The sequence below is a fragment of the Gasterosteus aculeatus genome, chromosome 13, assembly GCF_964276395.1.
Source record: "Gasterosteus aculeatus chromosome 13, fGasAcu3.hap1.1, whole genome shotgun sequence".
In the NCBI taxonomy this organism is placed as follows: Eukaryota; Metazoa; Chordata; class Actinopteri; order Perciformes; family Gasterosteidae; genus Gasterosteus; species Gasterosteus aculeatus.
This window is the reverse complement of record NC_135701.1, coordinates 22,896,019-22,915,389: the sequence shown is the minus strand read 5'-3', so window position 1 is coordinate 22,915,389 and position 19,371 is coordinate 22,896,019. Positions and strand designations below refer to the sequence as shown.

Genomic DNA, 19,371 nt, shown 5'->3' with positions numbered 1-19,371 from the left:
AGAGCGGAGGAGTGGAGGAGTGAGGGAGAACTTAGGAAGGTTAAAGACCAGTGGAGCTGCTGCATTCTGGATGAGCTGCAGAGGTGGAATGGTGGTAGCAGGAGACCTGCAGGAGAGAGTTACAGTAGTCCAGGGGGAGACAGAGGATGCATCTCATCGACAACATAGTGATCAATTTATTCAGCTCTGCCCGGCTCATCGGCTGAAGTCCGTGTAAAGTCCAGCTTTGGTTGTCAGCATCCGTAGGTCTGGAGTCTACCAGCTTTGTTGAAGCGTGTCGTTTCAACAGGTGCTTCATAAGATTAGAATGTGTGGGTCTCTTCTTTGCACCTGCACTGTTGTTCTGAGGTGAACTGCTCTGCAACACATGCAACCCTTTGAAAACCATGAAATGAAACGAGTGCGTCGAAACGATGGCGCGTAAAGACGCAGAAGCCTGCGCCAGCCTTAAATACGACTGTGTGTGTGTGTGTGTGTGTGTGTGTGTGTGTGTGTGTTTAAAACAGCAGGGGGCAGCAGAGTTTCAAAGTAAAACACAGGAAGCTGCAGAAAGTTCTTCACTGAGGTGAAACTTAAGAGATGACGATTGTGATGAAAGTTAAGTGATGAGGTGATGAAACTTGAGGCGATGGAGGTGAGGCGATGACTGAGTGAAATGAAGTGAAGTAGTGGAAGTGGCGCCATGATAAGAGCTGTTCTATTCTTTAAGGAAAGGAGCCTCAATGCGTCCTTACTTAGCTCCTTTAGCAGAGGAACCACCGGAGCATCCTTTGCCAAAGGAAAGGAGATAATTCCGTCCCACACACTGTAACAGCACATGAAGGCACCTCAGACGCTTCTCTGTAGCCGCTGCAGACTGACGTCACCAACATGCGTCTCCGTCCATCACAACTAGCAGCTCAGTGGAAGTGGAGTCGATTCCCTAAGCACCGCGTGTGTCTCTTCCTAACTCCTTACGAACTCTCCTCACCATCTTTCCTTGACGCTGTGACGTTTTCCACAGAGGTCAAGGTAAGGTGGTTAGGAATAGTGGACATCAGCCATTACCATGTACAACATCTCATTAACATTCATTAGCTCATTTTATACGAATCAGCTCATTACTTTGTACCGGACAACAGCTAAGCTGAAACTTGAACACGTGAATAGCGACAGTGTGCAGCGGTAAATCTCCCTGCAGGTCAAGTCTCTGCACGCCGTCACAGGAACACGGCGCCCCATCCGGGAGGTGGCTCCCGTGTTCACGCCTTGTTTGGTTGCTGTTGTGTCACGTCAGTCGGTGTGGTTCGGCGGATACGCTCCTGGAGCAGGCCTGGACCAGCCGGAGAATGTGAGCGATGTGGACTCTCGGGTCGGGCTCTGAATCAGCGAGCAGAGACCTCTCAGGTCACGAAGAGACATATGAACCAGAACAAAGAGGAAACAAATCAACTACAACTGCTAATCGGTCTGTTTCTAGTCCCCCGACCGCTCAAAGCACTTTAACACCACATGACACCATTCACCCATTCATACACATTCGCCCACTACCACACAGTGACACCTGCCATCAGTAGCTAACATCCAGCTACAGGAGCAAAGTGTCTTGCTCAAGGACACACGGACGTGGGGGTTAGCAGGACTGGGATCGAACCCCCAACCCTCCGATTGGAGGACGACCTGCTCCCCACTCAGTCGCCCTACAGTAACAAACTGCTGTAATTGGTCTTTAGATGGATGTTCAGCTGGATTTGAGTCCCTACAAGGACACAATGGGAAGACGCTCCGGGATGGTGTGCAGGGGGGCGTCGCCACACCTGAACTGGCCCCGCCTCCGGATACCTGTGACACTCCGAAGCCTCGCGTCGTGTTTGGCTGAGTGCAAAGTCCTAAAAAAGGAACTTTGTTGATTGAAATGACATAAAGAAGCAAGAGGGAAACTAAACAAGTCCCTGCAGGTCCGGGGTGTGGACGCCTCTGCAGCTAAAGACATGCTAAAGACATGCTAAAGACATGCTAAAGACATGCTAAACAAGTGCTAAAGAAGTCAAACAAATTGAGTTAACAGAAACAATCGATTGTCATTATTTAGTCACAAGTCAATACTTGATCAGTGACAGAAATAAGAAGCAAAAAACAGAAGAGTCAGAAGGGATGACGAAGAGGAGAGAGTCAAACAAGTGATCAGCAAAGAAAGATAATGACACTCTGAATATATATAAACATATATATATATATATATATATATATATATATATATATATATATATACATATATATCTGTATATATTACATATATACTGTATAAATATAAATGTATATACTATAGACATGCCCCACATGAACAAACCCCTGCTGTCCAGCCTCCATGTGCCTCCATCCTCAAACCATCACCACGCAGTGATAAATGATTTGTTCCATATCTCATGAGAACACAATAGTTCTTCTGCCTGTCGTGGTCGAGAGGACATGAGATGTTTCAGAGGAGGACGAGACGACCCTGATATGCAGGATCTACCTGCAATGCGCCTTATTTCATCATCAGACACAAATAAACTAACGTGGAATCTCCTCCTCAATGTGTAACCTTCTCAAATTAAATTGTTCACATTATCGGATTCTGTTTGTAACTTTTTCTACAATCATAACGTTCAAACCCGGTAAAGGAGCAAACGAAACACATCTTGAGAGAAGTATTTTGGTAAAGAGAAGCCTTCAGCCTCCCCCCTCCCCTTTCCACACGCACACACACACACACACACACACACACACACACACGCACACACGCACACACACACACACACACACACACACACACACACACACGCACACGCACACGCACACACACACACACACACACACACGCACACACACGCACACGCACACGCACACACACACACACGCGCACACACATGACGGATGGCTTCTCCGTCCAATCAGGACACGCGCTGAGGCAACATGTGGCGTCCTGCTCACCTGGACCAATGAGGGCGCGAGCTGAGGAAACGTTGCCTTATATGGGAAGCGCGCGCGGGGCCGCCAGCGCGCATAAAACAGGTGCGCTCCTTCACGACGAAGCGCATCCACACTCACCTGCTCGGCTCCGCACGCACACGCACCTGCTCAGGTAAGACCCGACGCCGCTCACGCGCTAGAACTTTAATGTGAGAACTGTTGATCGATCAGGCTGATCAGCAGCTGTTTGAGTGCCATGTGATCACGTCCGTGTCGGATTCAGACCCGCCGGCTTCATTCACAGGGGACGTAGATGTAGATGTTTTCCCTTAAAGAACAACTGCAGCTTTCTGAGAGCAGCTAAAGGTCTGAGTTATTATTCTGTGAGACATTATCTGCAAATTTCACCAGTTTATAACATTTTTAGAATACAAACTAATGAGTTAATTCAAGTGATGATCGTGTCTATATAAACACAATTAATTCTCCGTGACAAACGGGACTCTGAGGCTGCTACAATAAAGACAGATGCTTTTAGCACCTGAACAAGTTAAAGAGGATTAGTATTTGTTGTGTATGAACCACTTCTGATTAAAATGTGGTTTTACTCTGAATGCAATCATGAGTCATCAGTAATATACACTTTTTTTTTTAATCCCTCCTGTGTAAGTTTCCTAAATAAAACACTAATTTAGACAATAATTTGAATCTTCGGTTCTTGTCACGGTCGGCCATGTTTTCTGCAAACAAAGGTGTGGCTCCTTCTTTGTAGATGATGTGGAACTCCGATTGGCTTCTGCACATCCAGTCAATGTGGTGGTGCTTCTGGGTGGAGTCGGGTGTTCGTTTTAGAGCTTAAACCCTTCGACTGGTCTGGTGGGTCACATGGGCCTCAGGTTGGATGACTTGACGCATCACGCCCAATAAACCGTCACTCCACTGACAGCTGCAGGAGGAACTCTTAAAAGAACTAGTTTGAGTTTTACATGACAAACGCTACATATTCAATTCATGACGTTGTTGCATCACTGGTTTTGTAACCGGATGTGTTTAAAGTCACTAGTGAGCGACAGGATATTATGACGTCTCTTTCTTCTGGCACATTTTCTCAACGTCTCATCTTAGTTCTCCAAATCTTTACGGAGTCATTTTTCCTGGTTTCAGTATTTACCGTGTACAGGTTGATCCCCTTAACAAATACCACAGTGGTTCACGCGTCATTGTAGAGGAGTAACCAGCATGTTCTAATCTCAACGTGTCCCTTCAGAAATGGAAGACGATATCGCTGCCCTGGTTGTTGACAATGGCTCCGGCATGTGCAAAGCCGGTTTTGCCGGAGACGACGCCCCCCGAGCCGTCTTCCCCTCCATCGTGGGTCGCCCCAGACATCAGGTACCCTTCGATGAAGCCCATTAGAGCACCCACCAGGTAACTCCAGGGGGAGGTGTGGTGCTGAAGGTGTGTTTGTGTGCAGGGTGTGATGGTGGGCATGGGACAGAAGGACAGCTACGTGGGAGACGAAGCCCAGAGCAAGAGGGGCATCCTGACCCTGAAGTACCCCATCGAGCACGGCATCGTCACCAACTGGGACGACATGGAGAAGGTGAAGATGGCTGTCCAACATGGGCGTCAAAATTGCACTTTGTTCCTTCATCAGTAAAGACTCCACCGCCAGAGGACTTGTCCTCATGTCTTTAACGCAACCGCTTACAACAATCTGTCCCATCCTGCAGATCTGGCATCACACCTTCTACAACGAGCTTCGTGTTGCACCTGAGGAGCATCCGGTCCTTCTGACTGAAGCTCCACTCAACCCCAAAGCCAACAGGGAGAAGATGACACAGGTGTGTTCGCTCAGCATTGATGTGGAGTCTGATGAGACCAGTGTGGGGACGGCGCCACAGCAGGTTGTGTCTGGTCTTAATGTCATCTTTGTCTTCGTTGCAGATCATGTTCGAGACCTTCAACTGTCCTGCCATGTATGTGGCCATCCAGGCCGTCCTGTCCCTGTACGCCTCCGGTCGTACCACAGGTGAAACTCATGACTGAACATTTCTCTAAACTGGAACCGCTAATGTTGGGTCTTATTTTAGGACCTTCTTAAAACACTGACGTGTTTGTCACACGTTGGTTGTACGGTTCGTCGATCAGTAGGTGGAACTATTTACATTTTGGAACCTTTGGTTTCTTGCAGGTATTGTGATGGACTCCGGTGACGGTGTCAGCCACACGGTGCCCATCTACGAGGGTTACGCTCTTCCTCACGCCATCCTCCGTCTGGATCTGGCTGGCAGAGATCTGACCGACTATCTGATGAAGATCCTCACGGAGAGAGGCTACAGCTTCACCACCACGGGTACACGTCTAAGCTTGGCTCTTCGCTCCAAAACAAACTCCTCTGAATAAAGCTCCTGAACGTCTGGTGGTTTTTCTACTTTCTGATTTGACTTCTTGTACTAATTCCAGCTGAGCGTGAGATCGTGCGAGACATCAAGGAGAAGCTGTGCTACGTGGCTCTGGACTTTGCGCAGGAGATGCAGACGGCCTCCTCCTCTTCCTCCCTGGAGAAGAGCTATGAGCTCCCTGACGGACAGGTCATCACCATCGGCAACGAGAGGTTCCGCTGCCCCGAGGCGCTGTTCCAGCCCTCGTTCCTTGGTGGGTGACGACTAACGAGAACTGTACTGTTGGTTTACCACAATGAGATTTAAAATGCACAATAGAGAACAGTCTGGTCTTCATCTATTGACCTCTTGGGGAACAGGGGATGATTTGGCCTCATTGAGCCATAATGTTTTTTCAGGGTCTCGTCAACACCAGACAAATGTCCCACTTGGGTTTGAATGGTGAACATTGTCTCGACTTGTGCAGTTGGTGTTTAGAACATAAGTGACCTCTGGTTGTTTGATCAGGAATGGAGTCTGTTGGCCTCCACGAGACGACCTACAACAGCATCATGAAGTGCGACGTGGACATCCGTAAGGACCTGTACGCCAACACCGTGCTGTCCGGTGGCACCACCATGTACCCCGGGATCGCCGACCGGATGCAGAAGGAGATCACCGCCCTGGCCCCGCCCACCATGAAAATCAAGGTATAGCTGCTTTAATAAAAACAAAGTGTGTGCAAATAAATGAAGGCTGCCTTGTCTGATCCTACTTTTTTTTTTTTTTTTTTTTCCCGTCCTCCAGATCGTTGCTCCCCCAGAGAGGAAGTACTCCGTCTGGATCGGCGGCTCCATCCTCGCCTCCCTCTCCACCTTCCAGCAGATGTGGATCAGCAAGCAGGAGTACGACGAGTCCGGCCCCTCCATCGTCCACCGCAAGTGCTTCTAGAGAAGCTCCCGTTCCCCAGCGGGGCTGTTGACTTGCTTCACGATGGTTCATCTTGTGTGAACAGACTTAACGCTACGAGGTGCCACACAGATGATGATGAGTCAAGCTCCTGTTTAACGTGTCTGAACATGCGCCTCCATCTCTGCTCTTAGCTACTCACCTTCTGGTGATACAACAGTATTATCACAGAACATCTTTCTACCTCTACAAGGCAACAAATTGTGCTTTTGTCTTCTAAACCTTTTCTGTCAGAGTTGAGCTGTATAAATGTTCACTGAGAAATAAAATGCAGCTGACAACATCTGTTTACATCTTTAATGTTTTTAGTTAAGATTTTCTTTAAGACTCTTTACATCCAGCCGCATACTCATGGTTTTTAACCAGCAACTTTTACTTGTACATTTTGGCTCAAGAGGAAAAATGAACTTTTAGATCCAGTTTGTTGACTTGATGCTCCACATGATCAGATAAGTCTCTCATAGCAGCCGGTCTAGATGATTGACGATTCTGACTTGATTAAATGTTATGGTTTTGCTCATAAGAGCGGTTTTATTAAAGGGTACAAATGCTTCTATTCTAAAGGTCTGCAGTTAAAGCTCACAGATCTTCACGTTTAGATCTGAGCACAAAGTGTCCGTTCATCTGTCTCTTAACAAGCTGAAGTGACTCCCTGCAGGATACGAGTGTCCCCATGTCTGGTAAATGCACATCTAAATGACTTCATCTGGAGAACTGGTGTGAGAAACAACGTGCCGTTCAGAGCTTCATCTGGGTGCTGTCATTTTATGGTGTCACTTCCTCTCTACGTACCGTTATTGGTTATTTTTGTGCGTTACTGGGCTGGTGTGTAGAACGTCTTGCTCGCTGTATTTAACAATTTCCAGTCATGAGGGCAAACTAGAGAAAATCCACTTTAATCCACCTAACAAATTGTAAATGTGTGTTCTGTGTAGTGTGAACTTCTACCTCGGCATAAGTCCATTTCCTTCTCTTATGGTTCTCTTGGAGCTCCTTGTTGAAGTTTGCTGTATTTTGTCATGTACAGGAGGTCTGAGGACCTATTGGATTATGGTGGTGTGAAGCTCCTGAGATGCTCTCTAACATGGCCCTGCGCTCCGAGCAGTGTTTGTCTTCCTGCTTGTGACCAAAAGGTGTAGAATGTGGCCAATGACTGAGTTGGTGCTTTGGTTGCTGACGGCTCGACACTTCCAGGGTTCATATTCACAATACGTACTTGTCCTTTTAGTGCCGATGTTAGATTCGAATGAGATGTAATCAGAACCACGTTTATCAGACACAAAACTCTAACTCTATACAATCCCAACTATGATAAACTAGCGCAGCATTGCATATTACAAATGGAACTTCTTAATGAAGCTGAGGCTCCACCTTTAACTTATTCTAACTACCGAAATCCTTTAAAATAGTTATTACTCAAAATAAATTGAATTTCGGTCTAAATATATACACATTTAATTTGTTCATACATTTTAGTAAATATCTAATACCTTTATGCAATCTGAATTCAAATATGCATCAGTTCTATTTTAATACTGGTGTTTATTGTGGAAAAATAGTTTTTGTATTTGATATTTAGTCCTCTTCAGGGATCAGCCTTCGACTTACTGTGAGGAGGAACGGAAAGCTGCTGCTGAGGCTCAGAACTCGTCCCTGGAATCCTGTGAGATGATAAACTAACAAACGTAGACACTCGATGCTGCTCGTCCATCGAGTGGCACGCGTTGGTTTTACAATGCAAGTATGAAGGGGACGTACTTCACAACATCCAGACGTACACATACACATAAATATATGTAAACACGGACTTTTAACAAGCTGCTCGTCCCAACGTGATGCTGAAGACGGAGCTTCTCGGGATTTAGACTCAACGTAACGGTGTCCTGACCCGGACACACGCAATTCAACGCTGTTTCCGGTATCGTTTTTCGACGATTGCTTGAAAACGTTAGCAATTCACACATATCAACAAATCTACATGTCAAATCTCATATATATATATATATATATATATATATATATATATATATATAAAGATTTAGATGTCTAACTGCAGCAGGAAACATCACATGTCATTAATCTGACGCTTTTATCCAAAGTGACTAACAATAAGAACATTTAACCATAAGGACACAAACTCAGAAGAACAAGAAACAAGAAAGTGTAATTTCATCAAATAAGCCGATGTACAATTTGCTGTAGATAAGAACCATTATAAGTCCAATGTAAGTGCTGCAGTTAGTTAGTGTGTTAGTGGAGGTAGAGTGTGAAGAGGTGTGTCTTTAGTCTGAAGATGTGAAGGCTCTCTGTGGTCCTGATGTCTTCAGAGACCTCCTTCCACCATTTAGGAGCAGGACAGCAAAGAGTGGAGATCTAGTCGAGTGTTTTGCTCTCAGTGAGGAGGAACAAGCAGTTTATCACATGCAGAGCGGAGAGTGTGGGTCGGGATGTCGGGTTGGACCAGGTCCTGGATGTAAGCTGGACCCGATCGTGTTGTCAGTGATGTTGGAGTCAGGGAGAGTCGGCTGTCGACGTCACGCCGAGGTTCCTGCAGTCAGAGTGGACGTTAACACGGAGTCTCAAAGTTAACAGTCAGGTCCTGGGTCGGAGAATCTTGTCCCAGAAAGAGAAGTAGTTCAGTCTTGTCGGGTTGATCTTCAGATGGTGGGCGGATCCACTGAGAAATGTCAGTCAGACAGGCAGAGATCCGAGTGAGGGAAGGAGAGAATTAGTTGGTGTCATCAGCATCGCTGTGGTAGGAGAAGCCATGCGAGCGAATGACAGCGCAGAGAGAGTTGGTGTAGAGCGAGAAGAGGAGGGGACCCAGGACGGAACCCTGAGGAACTCCAGTTGGTTTGATAAGAGAAAGTAGTAAGACAATGTTGGGCGATGATGGAGGAGCTTTTAATGAGCTATTTGGAGGTGTTGAAGCGGGACGTCTGCCCGGGTCAGGGCAATACCAGCGCACAACTAATTCGTTAGTGTCCTTTTACAAACTCTGGTTAAGAAAATTTTACTTTCATAGTTAAAACAGTATGAGGTTCAAAAGGTAAGGAGCTAATGCTTACTTGAATACCGTTAAATCACCTGAATACACAATTCTTTTCATTAATAGTTTTACTGGGTAGCTAGCTAAAATCTCTCCGCGTCAGGACACCTGACTTTAAGGGCCTTGGACCAGTTTGTTATTTTCAAGGGGTAAAGCATTGCAGGAGCAGCTGTATGGAATGATCAGGAATCAGGAAACATTTATTAGCCAAAATATGTCAAACATACAAGGAATTTGTCTTGGCGGTTAGTGCGCGACAGTAGACAGACAAGACAACAGTGCACAGGTAATAAGATAAAGTGGAATTAAATGCTAATGCAATGGGTTAGTAGAATAAGGCTAAGGCTATGGGTTAGGATTTCAACCCTCCCAAAAACTATTTAACCTGTAAACGGTTCTAATCTTTTTACCTTGTGGTTTTGCAGCGGATATTTTCCAAAGTCACATAATATGAATGAATTTGGAGTAAAAAAAAAATGTTTTATCCTTTAAATATTTGCAAAACAGTGTTTTTAATCAAATATCATAAACTGCTTATAGCAGGAAAAACATAACTGCTTGTTAATGTCCAATTATTCAGTTATATTCTGTTCAGAATTCAACATTCTTGAGAAGGAGTGAAAGGACTCGCCGGAGAGAATGTGACATCTGGACAATTACCAAATGAACAGGAAGGACTATGAGTTCAGTCTGTGGATGATGTCAGCATTAGAATGAGATACCCTGATTTCCATTCTGTGTTTATTGTACACAGATAATGTCCTTTAAGTCTTACTATTTCGTTCCATTCCAACACTACTGAGGACCTCTAACTGTCAGTCTTTGTCGGATTACTTACTGCTTATTATAGCATTAATGAAACTATTGTGGTCTTGTTACACATCATCGATGAAGCCACATCACATTAAACACAGTGATGTATTTACTTGATGCAGATCTCAAAGGGAAAACAGTATCTTGGTGTCTCAGGCTCTGCTCTCTCCCTCCTCTCGTCCCACCTTGATGGCCGCACGTACCAGGTGACCTGGAGAGGATCTGTGACGGATCCTTGTCGTCTTACTACTGGAGTTCACTCCGCTCTGCATGTGATAAACTGCTTGTTCCTCCTCACTGAGAGCAAAACACTCGACTAGATCTCCACTCTTTGCTGTCCTGCTCCTAAATGGTGGAAGGAGGTCTCTGAAGACATCAGGACCACAGAGAGCCTTCACATCTTCAGACTAAAGACACACCTCTTCACACTCTACCTCCACTAACACACTAACTAACTGTAGCACTTACATTGGACTTATAATGGTTCTTACATATAGCAAGTTGTACATCGGCTTATTTGAGGAAATTGCACTTTCTTGTTTCTTGTTCTTCTGACTTTGTGTCCTTATGGTTGAAATGTTCTTATTGTTAGTCGCTTCGGATAAAAGCGTCAGATAAACGACATGTAATGCGACATATTTAAGCAATAAGGGACGAGAGGCTGTACTTTACCATCCAATAATGTAACAGTTCGGGGGTGTTGTTATATTATTGAAGATTATTGAAGTTCAGCCTGAAGTACCTTGTTGCTTTCATAACACGGTTAAAATAGTATCAGCCGCCAAGCGTTGTGCGTCTCATTTCAGTAGAGTAGAGAAAAGTAGTTCCTGTACGTGCACGTAAACAGCATCCGGTCTCATTCATTCACACCGCTCATGACGTCCACCTTAATTGTCCGGTTGCGAAAGCTCACGTTGCCCCAAACCGATCAAACCGATCAATCCGATCAATCCGATCAATCCGAAACTGAAATGTCAACTAACCGTCAAAGTCTAACGTGTTACTTTGAGTGCGCAGTGACCTGAAACGCTGTGGTCAATGTGAACTGCAGATTTGAGTGGAGGAAACAGTCGGTCAAACAGGCTCCACCAGGTGGAGACCAGCGTCCCCTTCAGCTCACACATCTGCTTCACCCAAAGGGCCAACGCGTGATGTTCCAAACTGAAAGGGTCGACAGCAGAGGTCACTTAAACCTGACGGGTCACTTCTAGTGGTCGTCTTCACGGTAGCGTCTTAAAACAGAGACATAGCAAAGAGAAAGAGAGCAAACTACAGATGAAAAGACCGCAGGAATGTATTTAATCCAGAATGGACTCGTTTCGGTTCATCTTCCACTGGAGCACTAAGCACACTTTCATACAGTTTACATTCGTTATTTAGAATTGACTGTCGAGTACAAATGTGAAACAGAAAAGTAGAAATTTAAGCTTTTCTTCCCTTTATTTTATTTTCATGAATTAAAGCACTTTATTTGAGTTATTGAGAGAACAATATTTATATTTGCATTCACAGATATATGTTCAGTTCTTTGTTACATGACGATAAATATTGTCGAGTTATTGAGTGCTACTGCATTACTGTAATTATATATATATATATATATATATATATATATATATATGGGGAGGGGCATGGCATTATAGGCACCATATTCAGTCTTCACACTGAGCAGACACTCTGCTCCTCCTCCTCACATCATTAAAACACTGCTAATGCAAAAAAGTCAAAAACGAGAGTCCGCGCGCCTCACCTGGACCAATCAGAGCGCTCGCTGAGAGAACCTTACCTTTTATGGACAACGCGACGGGTCGCGCGCACCGGTGCGCCGCCGGCCGGAAGATTGACGAGCATTGAAAAGAGACACGAGCTCCTCTCCACGGACAGACCCACGCGACACCCACCTGCTCAGGTAAGACCCGCCGCCGCGCGCGCGTCGTACAACTTTAATGTTGATCGATCAGGCTGATCAGCAGCGGTTTGAGTGACAGCCGATCGCATCGACGTCGGACTTTGACTCGTTCTGCAGAACTTTCTTCAACATCCGCTTAGTGTGACTGTGTTTTAACATGAGGAGAAATAATCCGCTGTGATTCTACGCAGCGGATTCATGTTTAATTCCACATGTTCATCGAGAACTTTGGCAGAATGAGGTAGAACATCAGGAAGCGCCTCGGCTTCAGAATGTGACATGAACACATGTATGAACATCCAGATCCCCCCGAAGCCGCTGCGGGGTTTAAAGACCTTTTTTGGACATTTTGTCATGTTGGTGGGACCGTTTCACTGGGTGAGGAGATGAGGATGTCCGGGGGGGGGGGACACTTCCTCATTGATCAGATGTGGATTCCTGGTTACGCGCAGTAACAACCCGGATGCGGTAGTTCCTCCTGACTCCGGCAGCAGGGCGCAGCTTGAAGTTAGGCAGTAGGTGCGGGTCGCAGGGAGGTGGACAGGAGTGGCTTGTGCTGTCTCAACTTGTCTGGAATGTCCTCACATGATGGGACGTAGAGGACGAGTTGATCAGGTTGGAGGACTCGAGGCGCCACGCCCGATAACCGGGTGATGGCTGCAGGAGGAACCTGACCGTCAGACTGTTACTTCCTTTAGAAGTAGAAAAACTTATATATTTCTGTACAATAAACACAGAATGCTAATCGTGGTATTCACGAAATCCATCTACTCCTTTACACGAGGCGCATATTCAAAGTGTTTGTGCTCCTGTCGTTGCATTTCTGGTTTTGTGACCGGATGTGTTTAGAGTCTGTGAGCAGGCAGGAAATGATGACATCGTCTTACTTTCTGCTTTCACATTTTCTCAACGTCTCCTCTTAGTTCTCCAAATCTTTACGGAGTCATTTTTCCTGGTTTCAGTATTTACCGTGTACAGGTTGATCCCCTTAACAAATACCACAGTGGTTCACGCGTCATTGTAGAGGAGTAACCAGCATGTTCTAATCTCAACGTGTCCCTTCAGAAATGGAAGACGATATCGCTGCCCTGGTTGTTGACAATGGCTCCGGCATGTGCAAAGCCGGTTTTGCCGGAGACGACGCCCCCCGAGCCGTCTTCCCCTCCATCGTGGGTCGCCCCAGACATCAGGTACCCTTCGATGAAGCCCATTAGAGCCCCCACCAGGTAACTCCAGGGGGAGGTGTGGTGCTGAAGGTGTGTTTGTGTGCAGGGTGTGATGGTGGGCATGGGACAGAAGGACAGCTACGTGGGAGACGAAGCCCAGAGCAAGAGGGGCATCCTGACCCTGAAGTACCCCATCGAGCACGGCATCGTCACCAACTGGGACGACATGGAGAAGGTGAAGATGGCTGTCCAACATGGGCGTCAAAATTGCACTTTGTTCCTTCATCAGTAAAGACTCCACCACCAGAGGACTTGTCCTCATGTCTTTGACGCAACCGCTTACAACAATCTGTCCCATCCTGCAGATCTGGCATCACACCTTCTACAACGAGCTTCGTGTTGCACCTGAGGAGCATCCGGTCCTTCTGACTGAAGCTCCACTCAACCCCAAAGCCAACAGGGAGAAGATGACACAGGTGTGTTCGCTCAGCATTGATGTGGAGTCGGATGAGACCAGTGTGGGGACGGCGCCACAGCAGGTTGTGTCTGGTCTTAATGTCATCTTTGTCTTTGCTGCAGATCATGTTCGAGACCTTCAACTGTCCTGCCATGTATGTGGCCATCCAGGCCGTCCTGTCCCTGTACGCCTCCGGTCGTACCACAGGTGAAACTCATGACTGAACATTTCTCTAAACTGGAACCGCTAATGTTGGGTCTTATTTTAGGACCTTCTTAAAAGACGGACGTGTTTGTCACACGTTGGTTGTACGGTTCGTCGATCAGTAGGTGGAACTATTTACATTTTGGAACCTTTGGTTTCTTGCAGGTATTGTGATGGACTCCGGTGACGGTGTCAGCCACACGGTGCCCATCTACGAGGGTTACGCTCTTCCTCACGCCATCCTCCGTCTGGATCTGGCTGGCAGAGATCTGACCGACTATCTGATGAAGATCCTCACGGAGAGAGGCTACAGCTTCACCACCACGGGTACACGTCTAAGCTTGGCTCTTCGCTCCAAAACAAACTCCTCTGAATAAAGCTCCTGAACGTCTGGTGGTTTTTCTACTTTCTGATTTGACTTCTTGTACTAATTCCAGCTGAGCGTGAGATCGTGCGAGACATCAAGGAGAAGCTGTGCTACGTGGCTCTGGACTTTGAGCAGGAGATGCAGACTGCCTCCTCCTCTTCCTCCCTGGAGAAGAGCTATGAGCTCCCTGACGGACAGGTCATCACCATCGGCAACGAGAGGTTCCGCTGCCCCGAGGCGCTGTTCCAGCCCTCGTTCCTTGGTGGGTGACGACTAACGAGAACTGTACTGTTGGTTTACCACAATGAGATTTAAAATGCACAATAGAGAACAGTCTGGTCTTCATCTATTGACCTCTTGGGGAACAGGGGATGATTTGGCCTCATTGAGCCATAATGTTTTTTCAGGGTCTCGTCAACACCAGACAAATGTCCCACTTGGGTTTGAATGGTGAACATTGTCTCGACTTGTGCAGTTGGTGTTTAGAACATAAGTGACCTCTGGTTGTTTGATCAGGAATGGAGTCTGCTGGCATCCACGAGACGACCTACAACAGCATCATGAAGTGCGACGTGGACATCCGTAAGGACCTGTACGCCAACACCGTGCTGTCCGGTGGCACCACCATGTACCCCGGGATCGCCGACCGGATGCAGAAGGAGATCACCGCCCTGGCCCCGCCCACCATGAAAATCAAGGTATAGCTGCGTTTTCTAAAACTGCAAATAAATGAACCTTCTTGAATTTAACTCAAAGGTGTACACCTTCACTCTGATCAAGGTGTATTTGTCAACTCTATACTGTGATTGACTTTATAAAGCTTCACTCTAAATATTTTGTCAATGTGGGGAACTGCCTGATCATTCCTTAAGTGGCAGTGAGCTTTTAATTAGTCCTGTTGCGCTTCACAACTTGCCCGTTGTGTCTCCTGCAGATCATCGCTCCCCCAGAGAGGAAGTACTCAGTCTGGATCGGCGGCTCCATCCTCGCCTCCCTCTCCACCTTCCAGCAGATGTGGATCAGCAAGCAGGAGTACGACGAGTCCGGCCCCTCCATCGTCCACCGCAAGTGCTTCTAGAGAAGCTCCAGGCCGGAGGCGCAGCAGGAAGTGGGCATGTGTAAGAGGTGTGGAGGGTTCTGTCCACCGTCTCTGATTCGTCTTGAACAGACTAAACGTTGCATCTTTCCACACAGAAGAAACCTGCAGCTTCCACTCAGTCTGGTGATCAGCTACTGATGGTCAGGACCGAATGCATCACCACTGCACAGCTTTCCTAGCTATTGAATGCAGTTAAATGTACCTCCCATTTGTCCTTTTCCAAACCTTTTTGTCAGAGTTTCTGTACGAATGTTCACCGACCAATAAAATACCAACATTTGCTGTCTACATCTTTAATGTAGTCTCTTCCTGCTGCGCTTTAGAAATGTGTAGATGAATGTGTACAGAGTTCCTAACTTACTCAATTATCACGCTAGATTTCATTGATCTAAGCATGTGATCCTCTTCATGCTTGTGCATTTTGTACTTTTAAAGCCTCATCTAGCGTTCTGCTTTCTCCACCTGGTCGATGCCAGTCTTAAAGTTCTGAGCTGAGAAAGAATCTAACTTTGCATAAACCAAAGCACGACTTTCATGGCTTTTCTAAACGTGTCTAATCTCATAGTACAGGCAATGGAATTAATTTGGAGTCTTTTTGAAGCTCCTCACACACTTGCTGTCTGTGATGATGCAACATTTATTAGTCTCCTACAGGTGCCCCAATTAAACATCTTCACCTATTTCAGTAATTCAATGCAAAACAGTTCAGCGTTTTCTGTGTAAGATGTAAATATTCCCCCTGAGTTCCACCGTGAAGTTCTGGCACTGACTCCATCCAGCGGTTATCACTCTACACAAAGTAGTGTAGAGCGATAACCGCTGGATGATGGAGTCCGTGCTCTAACTTCTACCCTTTACGGTTCAGTCTTGGTGTGTTTGACTGTTGGGAGAACTCCAGTTTGGTTATTGGTCCCTGATCCCAGGGGGACGCCCCCCCTCTAACTGTAAAACGACTTGTGTTGTGCACGTGGTAGAAGCAGATTTTATTTACATTAAATGACTAAACTCCATTAACTGGGCGCCTCCTGGGGACCAGTGACCTCATCGAGCCTGTGGCCCTTCGTCCAATGAGATGTGGTCCCCGTCTCAACCTCCTGTCAGGCTGCAGGTCTGACGGGCACATCGAAGGCGCTGTAGTACTTCTGCGAGCGCCACGTGCACCCGGGAAGAACATATTCTATCCCAGACTTTTTCAGGGGAGGTGGTGCCCCCCCCCCCGTTCTAACGGTAGGAACACTCACCCACTTCCCTCTGCAGCCGCTGTGCTCCATCGCTTCAGTTTGCATCGTTCCATCATTTTACCCCAACATAAACATTCTTTTAAACTTTTTCAACAGTAAACTTAGTTAAATCATTTTACACTTGTGTATCAAACCGTTCTGCGTTTACATTCTTGAAGCAACTCTGAACAGAACGAACCAAATCACTACTTTTTACAACAATGAATTTGTATAATTGTAAAAAGGTTTATTCCTAATTGTAGCTTGTTGAATATCTAAACGTTAATTGGTTGACCACACAAATGAAATCAAATGAAATTTCATAGGAAGTTAATACGTCTACATTTAAACAGCATTGATATTCACAATGAAGCTGTTCATGAAGCCGTGAGGAGGGAAGCAGACGGAAGGTGTTTGAACTTCTCTGGAGGCTTTGAGGCCTCACTTGAGACCAATGAATGAATCAAGGTCTTTGACATATGTCATAAATACACAGTGTTTGGAGTTGACTTGATGTATCTTATGGAAAGATTAAATGTATCCACCAAAGAGCTTTTTTGATGGCTGAACAATGAATAGAAAGTTAAGAAAATGTGATTTTTCTTACTAAAGTTAACTTACTTCCTTTGATGAATAAAGTCCCTCTGCTGGAACAATCGGTCCTGACAAGATAAAGACTTACCGTATCTCTCAGTTCTCTTAGTACCAAGAACAAAAAGGTGGACATTTTTGGGGATTGCAAATATTGTGTTAGGAGAGACGCAAGAAAATTCAAAACTTTGCTTTAATTCAATATTCATTGATATAAAAAACAATACAAAGTCCGTTCAGGATGAAAAGTGAGTTGATGCAGAAAGCTGCTGGGGGGGTTGGAGCCCAGAACCTTCTTGCTCTGAGGAGACAAAGCTAACCAAAAATAATATTTGTATTTTTACATTTGTATCATTATTTCCCTCAGTTTGAATGTAAACACCTAAGATACCAAAACAATTTTCCTTTGCACAATAAACACCGTAAACTGACTTCATCATAATGAAGAGGAAGAAGATTTAAGGTATATGTGTATTATGTATATGTATATTGTTACAAAAACACAACTGACATATTTTAGCCAGAAAAGATTCAAAACATATAGTATTTACAATTTCATTTAACAGACCAGACTTTGTTCCACTCTCAGAAATATGCTGACCATCCAATGTGAAAAGCCTCTAAACAACACGTGTATTCGTCATTGATAATATAAGAAGTAATAAGTACGAGTAAAAGCTCTGCAGGCTGCGCGGAGTTTTATGACTTGTTTTCTATGATGTTTCGTGGAGACTTTGTGGAGAGCTGAAGCCTTTCATACCCTCCGGCCCCCAGAATGTTGGACTTCCCATCAAATGACGTCACAACATCTGGTGGGAAGGTCAGACGGTCCGGACGCCACGGCCGACGCGGCTCGGGGGCCCGAGTCCGACTCCTTGGCGTGAGGAGTTGGATGTGTGGCTGTTAACAGACAGTCCGTCTGTCCAATCAGAAGGGTCCGTCCTCTGCTATAAGCCCCTCCCCTTTCCGTAAGGAGTTAATTTCGTGGTGTTTTCCTATTTGCCGCTGTGCTTTGCGCCTCAGGGCCACCGTAGTTTGCCGCTCAGCACTGCAGAGCGCTAAGAGGAGGAGGAAGAGGAGGAGGAAGAGGAGGAGGGAGGGCGGGGCTTGTGAGCATGTTGTGCGAAATTCTCATCATTTTATTCTCAAACATTGATGAAGAAAAAATGATGAGCCTTCAGCATTTGTTTACTGTTGTCGTTCATTGAAACCGAGCGCGTGTGCGAGCGAGAGATCTGCCGCCATCAGTTCATTTATTTATTTAGGTCATTTTGTGCAGGTAATATCTTTTAAAATATGTTTAAAATGAAATAAATGACCTATAAAAGTAGTTATGTCTGGTTGTATTACTTGTCCTGTTATTGACCCGCAACCAGATATTTGAATATGAGTGTTTTTTTAAGCGAATATTCGTCATTTGTGAGTATTTTTGACAGCCCCAGTAGACAATTACTATGAGGGTCTCTCGTCCGTACTGCGAGGGCTTTAAAAACTATTTGTTCAATAGTCGGAAAACAATGGAGTCATTTAACAAGTTCCTTTTTAATCCACATCCATATTGTCTGCGACTGATTACATAGTTGTGTGTTAGTTGTACAGTGTTTTACCTGCATTGATGAAGTAAACTAAACATGTCTAACCAGAACTGTCCATCATCTGTTCAATGCTTATGTTCGCGTTCCGTGTGCACGCTGCGGGACACCGTACTCAAGGTGTGCGTGCGTGGCGAAGTCGGTTGTTCCACAAAGCCCTTTATTCCATTCCTTCTTTACGGGTTTGTGAATGTTTTTATTATTCATTCCTGATGGAATGAATTCATCTTACATCTGGACACATCTGGCAGTTTTACTGTTAGCGAGGAGACACCAAAGTCTCTGGTCTCCGATCCGTGAGATGCTGTGTCTCTATCACTCGTCCCCCCAGGTAAGACTTGTGGGTGAGGAGTCAGCAGAGAGTCCATAGAGCAGGTAATAAAAGGTGTTCTGACAAAGCGTGAGAGGTCCTTCAGGAATCAGGAATCAGGAAACATTTATTTGCCAAAATATGTCAAACATACAAGGAATTTGTCTTGGCGGTTAGTGCGTGACACTAGACAGACAAGACAACAGTGCACAAGTAATAAAATAAAGTGGAATTAAATGCTCAGCAAACGTAATTAACAACAAAAGCAACAAAAACAAAGCGCACCGAAGCACCGTGGCGGCCACGC

The 19,371-nt window shown here is 45.6% G+C and overlaps 2 protein-coding genes across 2 annotated transcripts; both read left to right on the top strand.

Annotated features, from left to right (window-relative positions):
* Positions 1-2,759: 2,759 nt before the first annotated feature.
* LOC120814804 (actin, cytoplasmic 1) lies at positions 2,760-6,568 on the top strand. Its single transcript, XM_040169876.2, has 9 exons — positions 2,760-3,106; positions 4,202-4,326; positions 4,409-4,537; positions 4,668-4,778; positions 4,882-4,966; positions 5,129-5,290; positions 5,401-5,592; positions 5,847-6,028; positions 6,126-6,568. Exons 2-9 carry the CDS (start codon positions 4,204-4,206, stop codon positions 6,267-6,269), a joined length of 1,128 nt encoding a protein of 375 aa, XP_040025810.1. The 5' UTR covers positions 2,760-3,106; positions 4,202-4,203; the 3' UTR covers positions 6,270-6,568.
* A 5,214-nt stretch (positions 6,569-11,782) lies between these two features.
* On the top strand, positions 11,783-15,639 carry LOC120813129 (actin, cytoplasmic 3). Its single transcript, XM_040169237.2, has 9 exons — positions 11,783-12,058; positions 13,124-13,248; positions 13,331-13,459; positions 13,590-13,700; positions 13,804-13,888; positions 14,051-14,212; positions 14,323-14,514; positions 14,769-14,950; positions 15,187-15,639. The coding sequence occupies exons 2-9, from the start codon at positions 13,126-13,128 to the stop codon at positions 15,328-15,330; spliced, it is 1,128 nt and encodes a 375-aa protein (XP_040025171.1). The 5' UTR covers positions 11,783-12,058; positions 13,124-13,125; the 3' UTR covers positions 15,331-15,639.
* Positions 15,640-19,371: the final 3,732 nt, after the last annotated feature.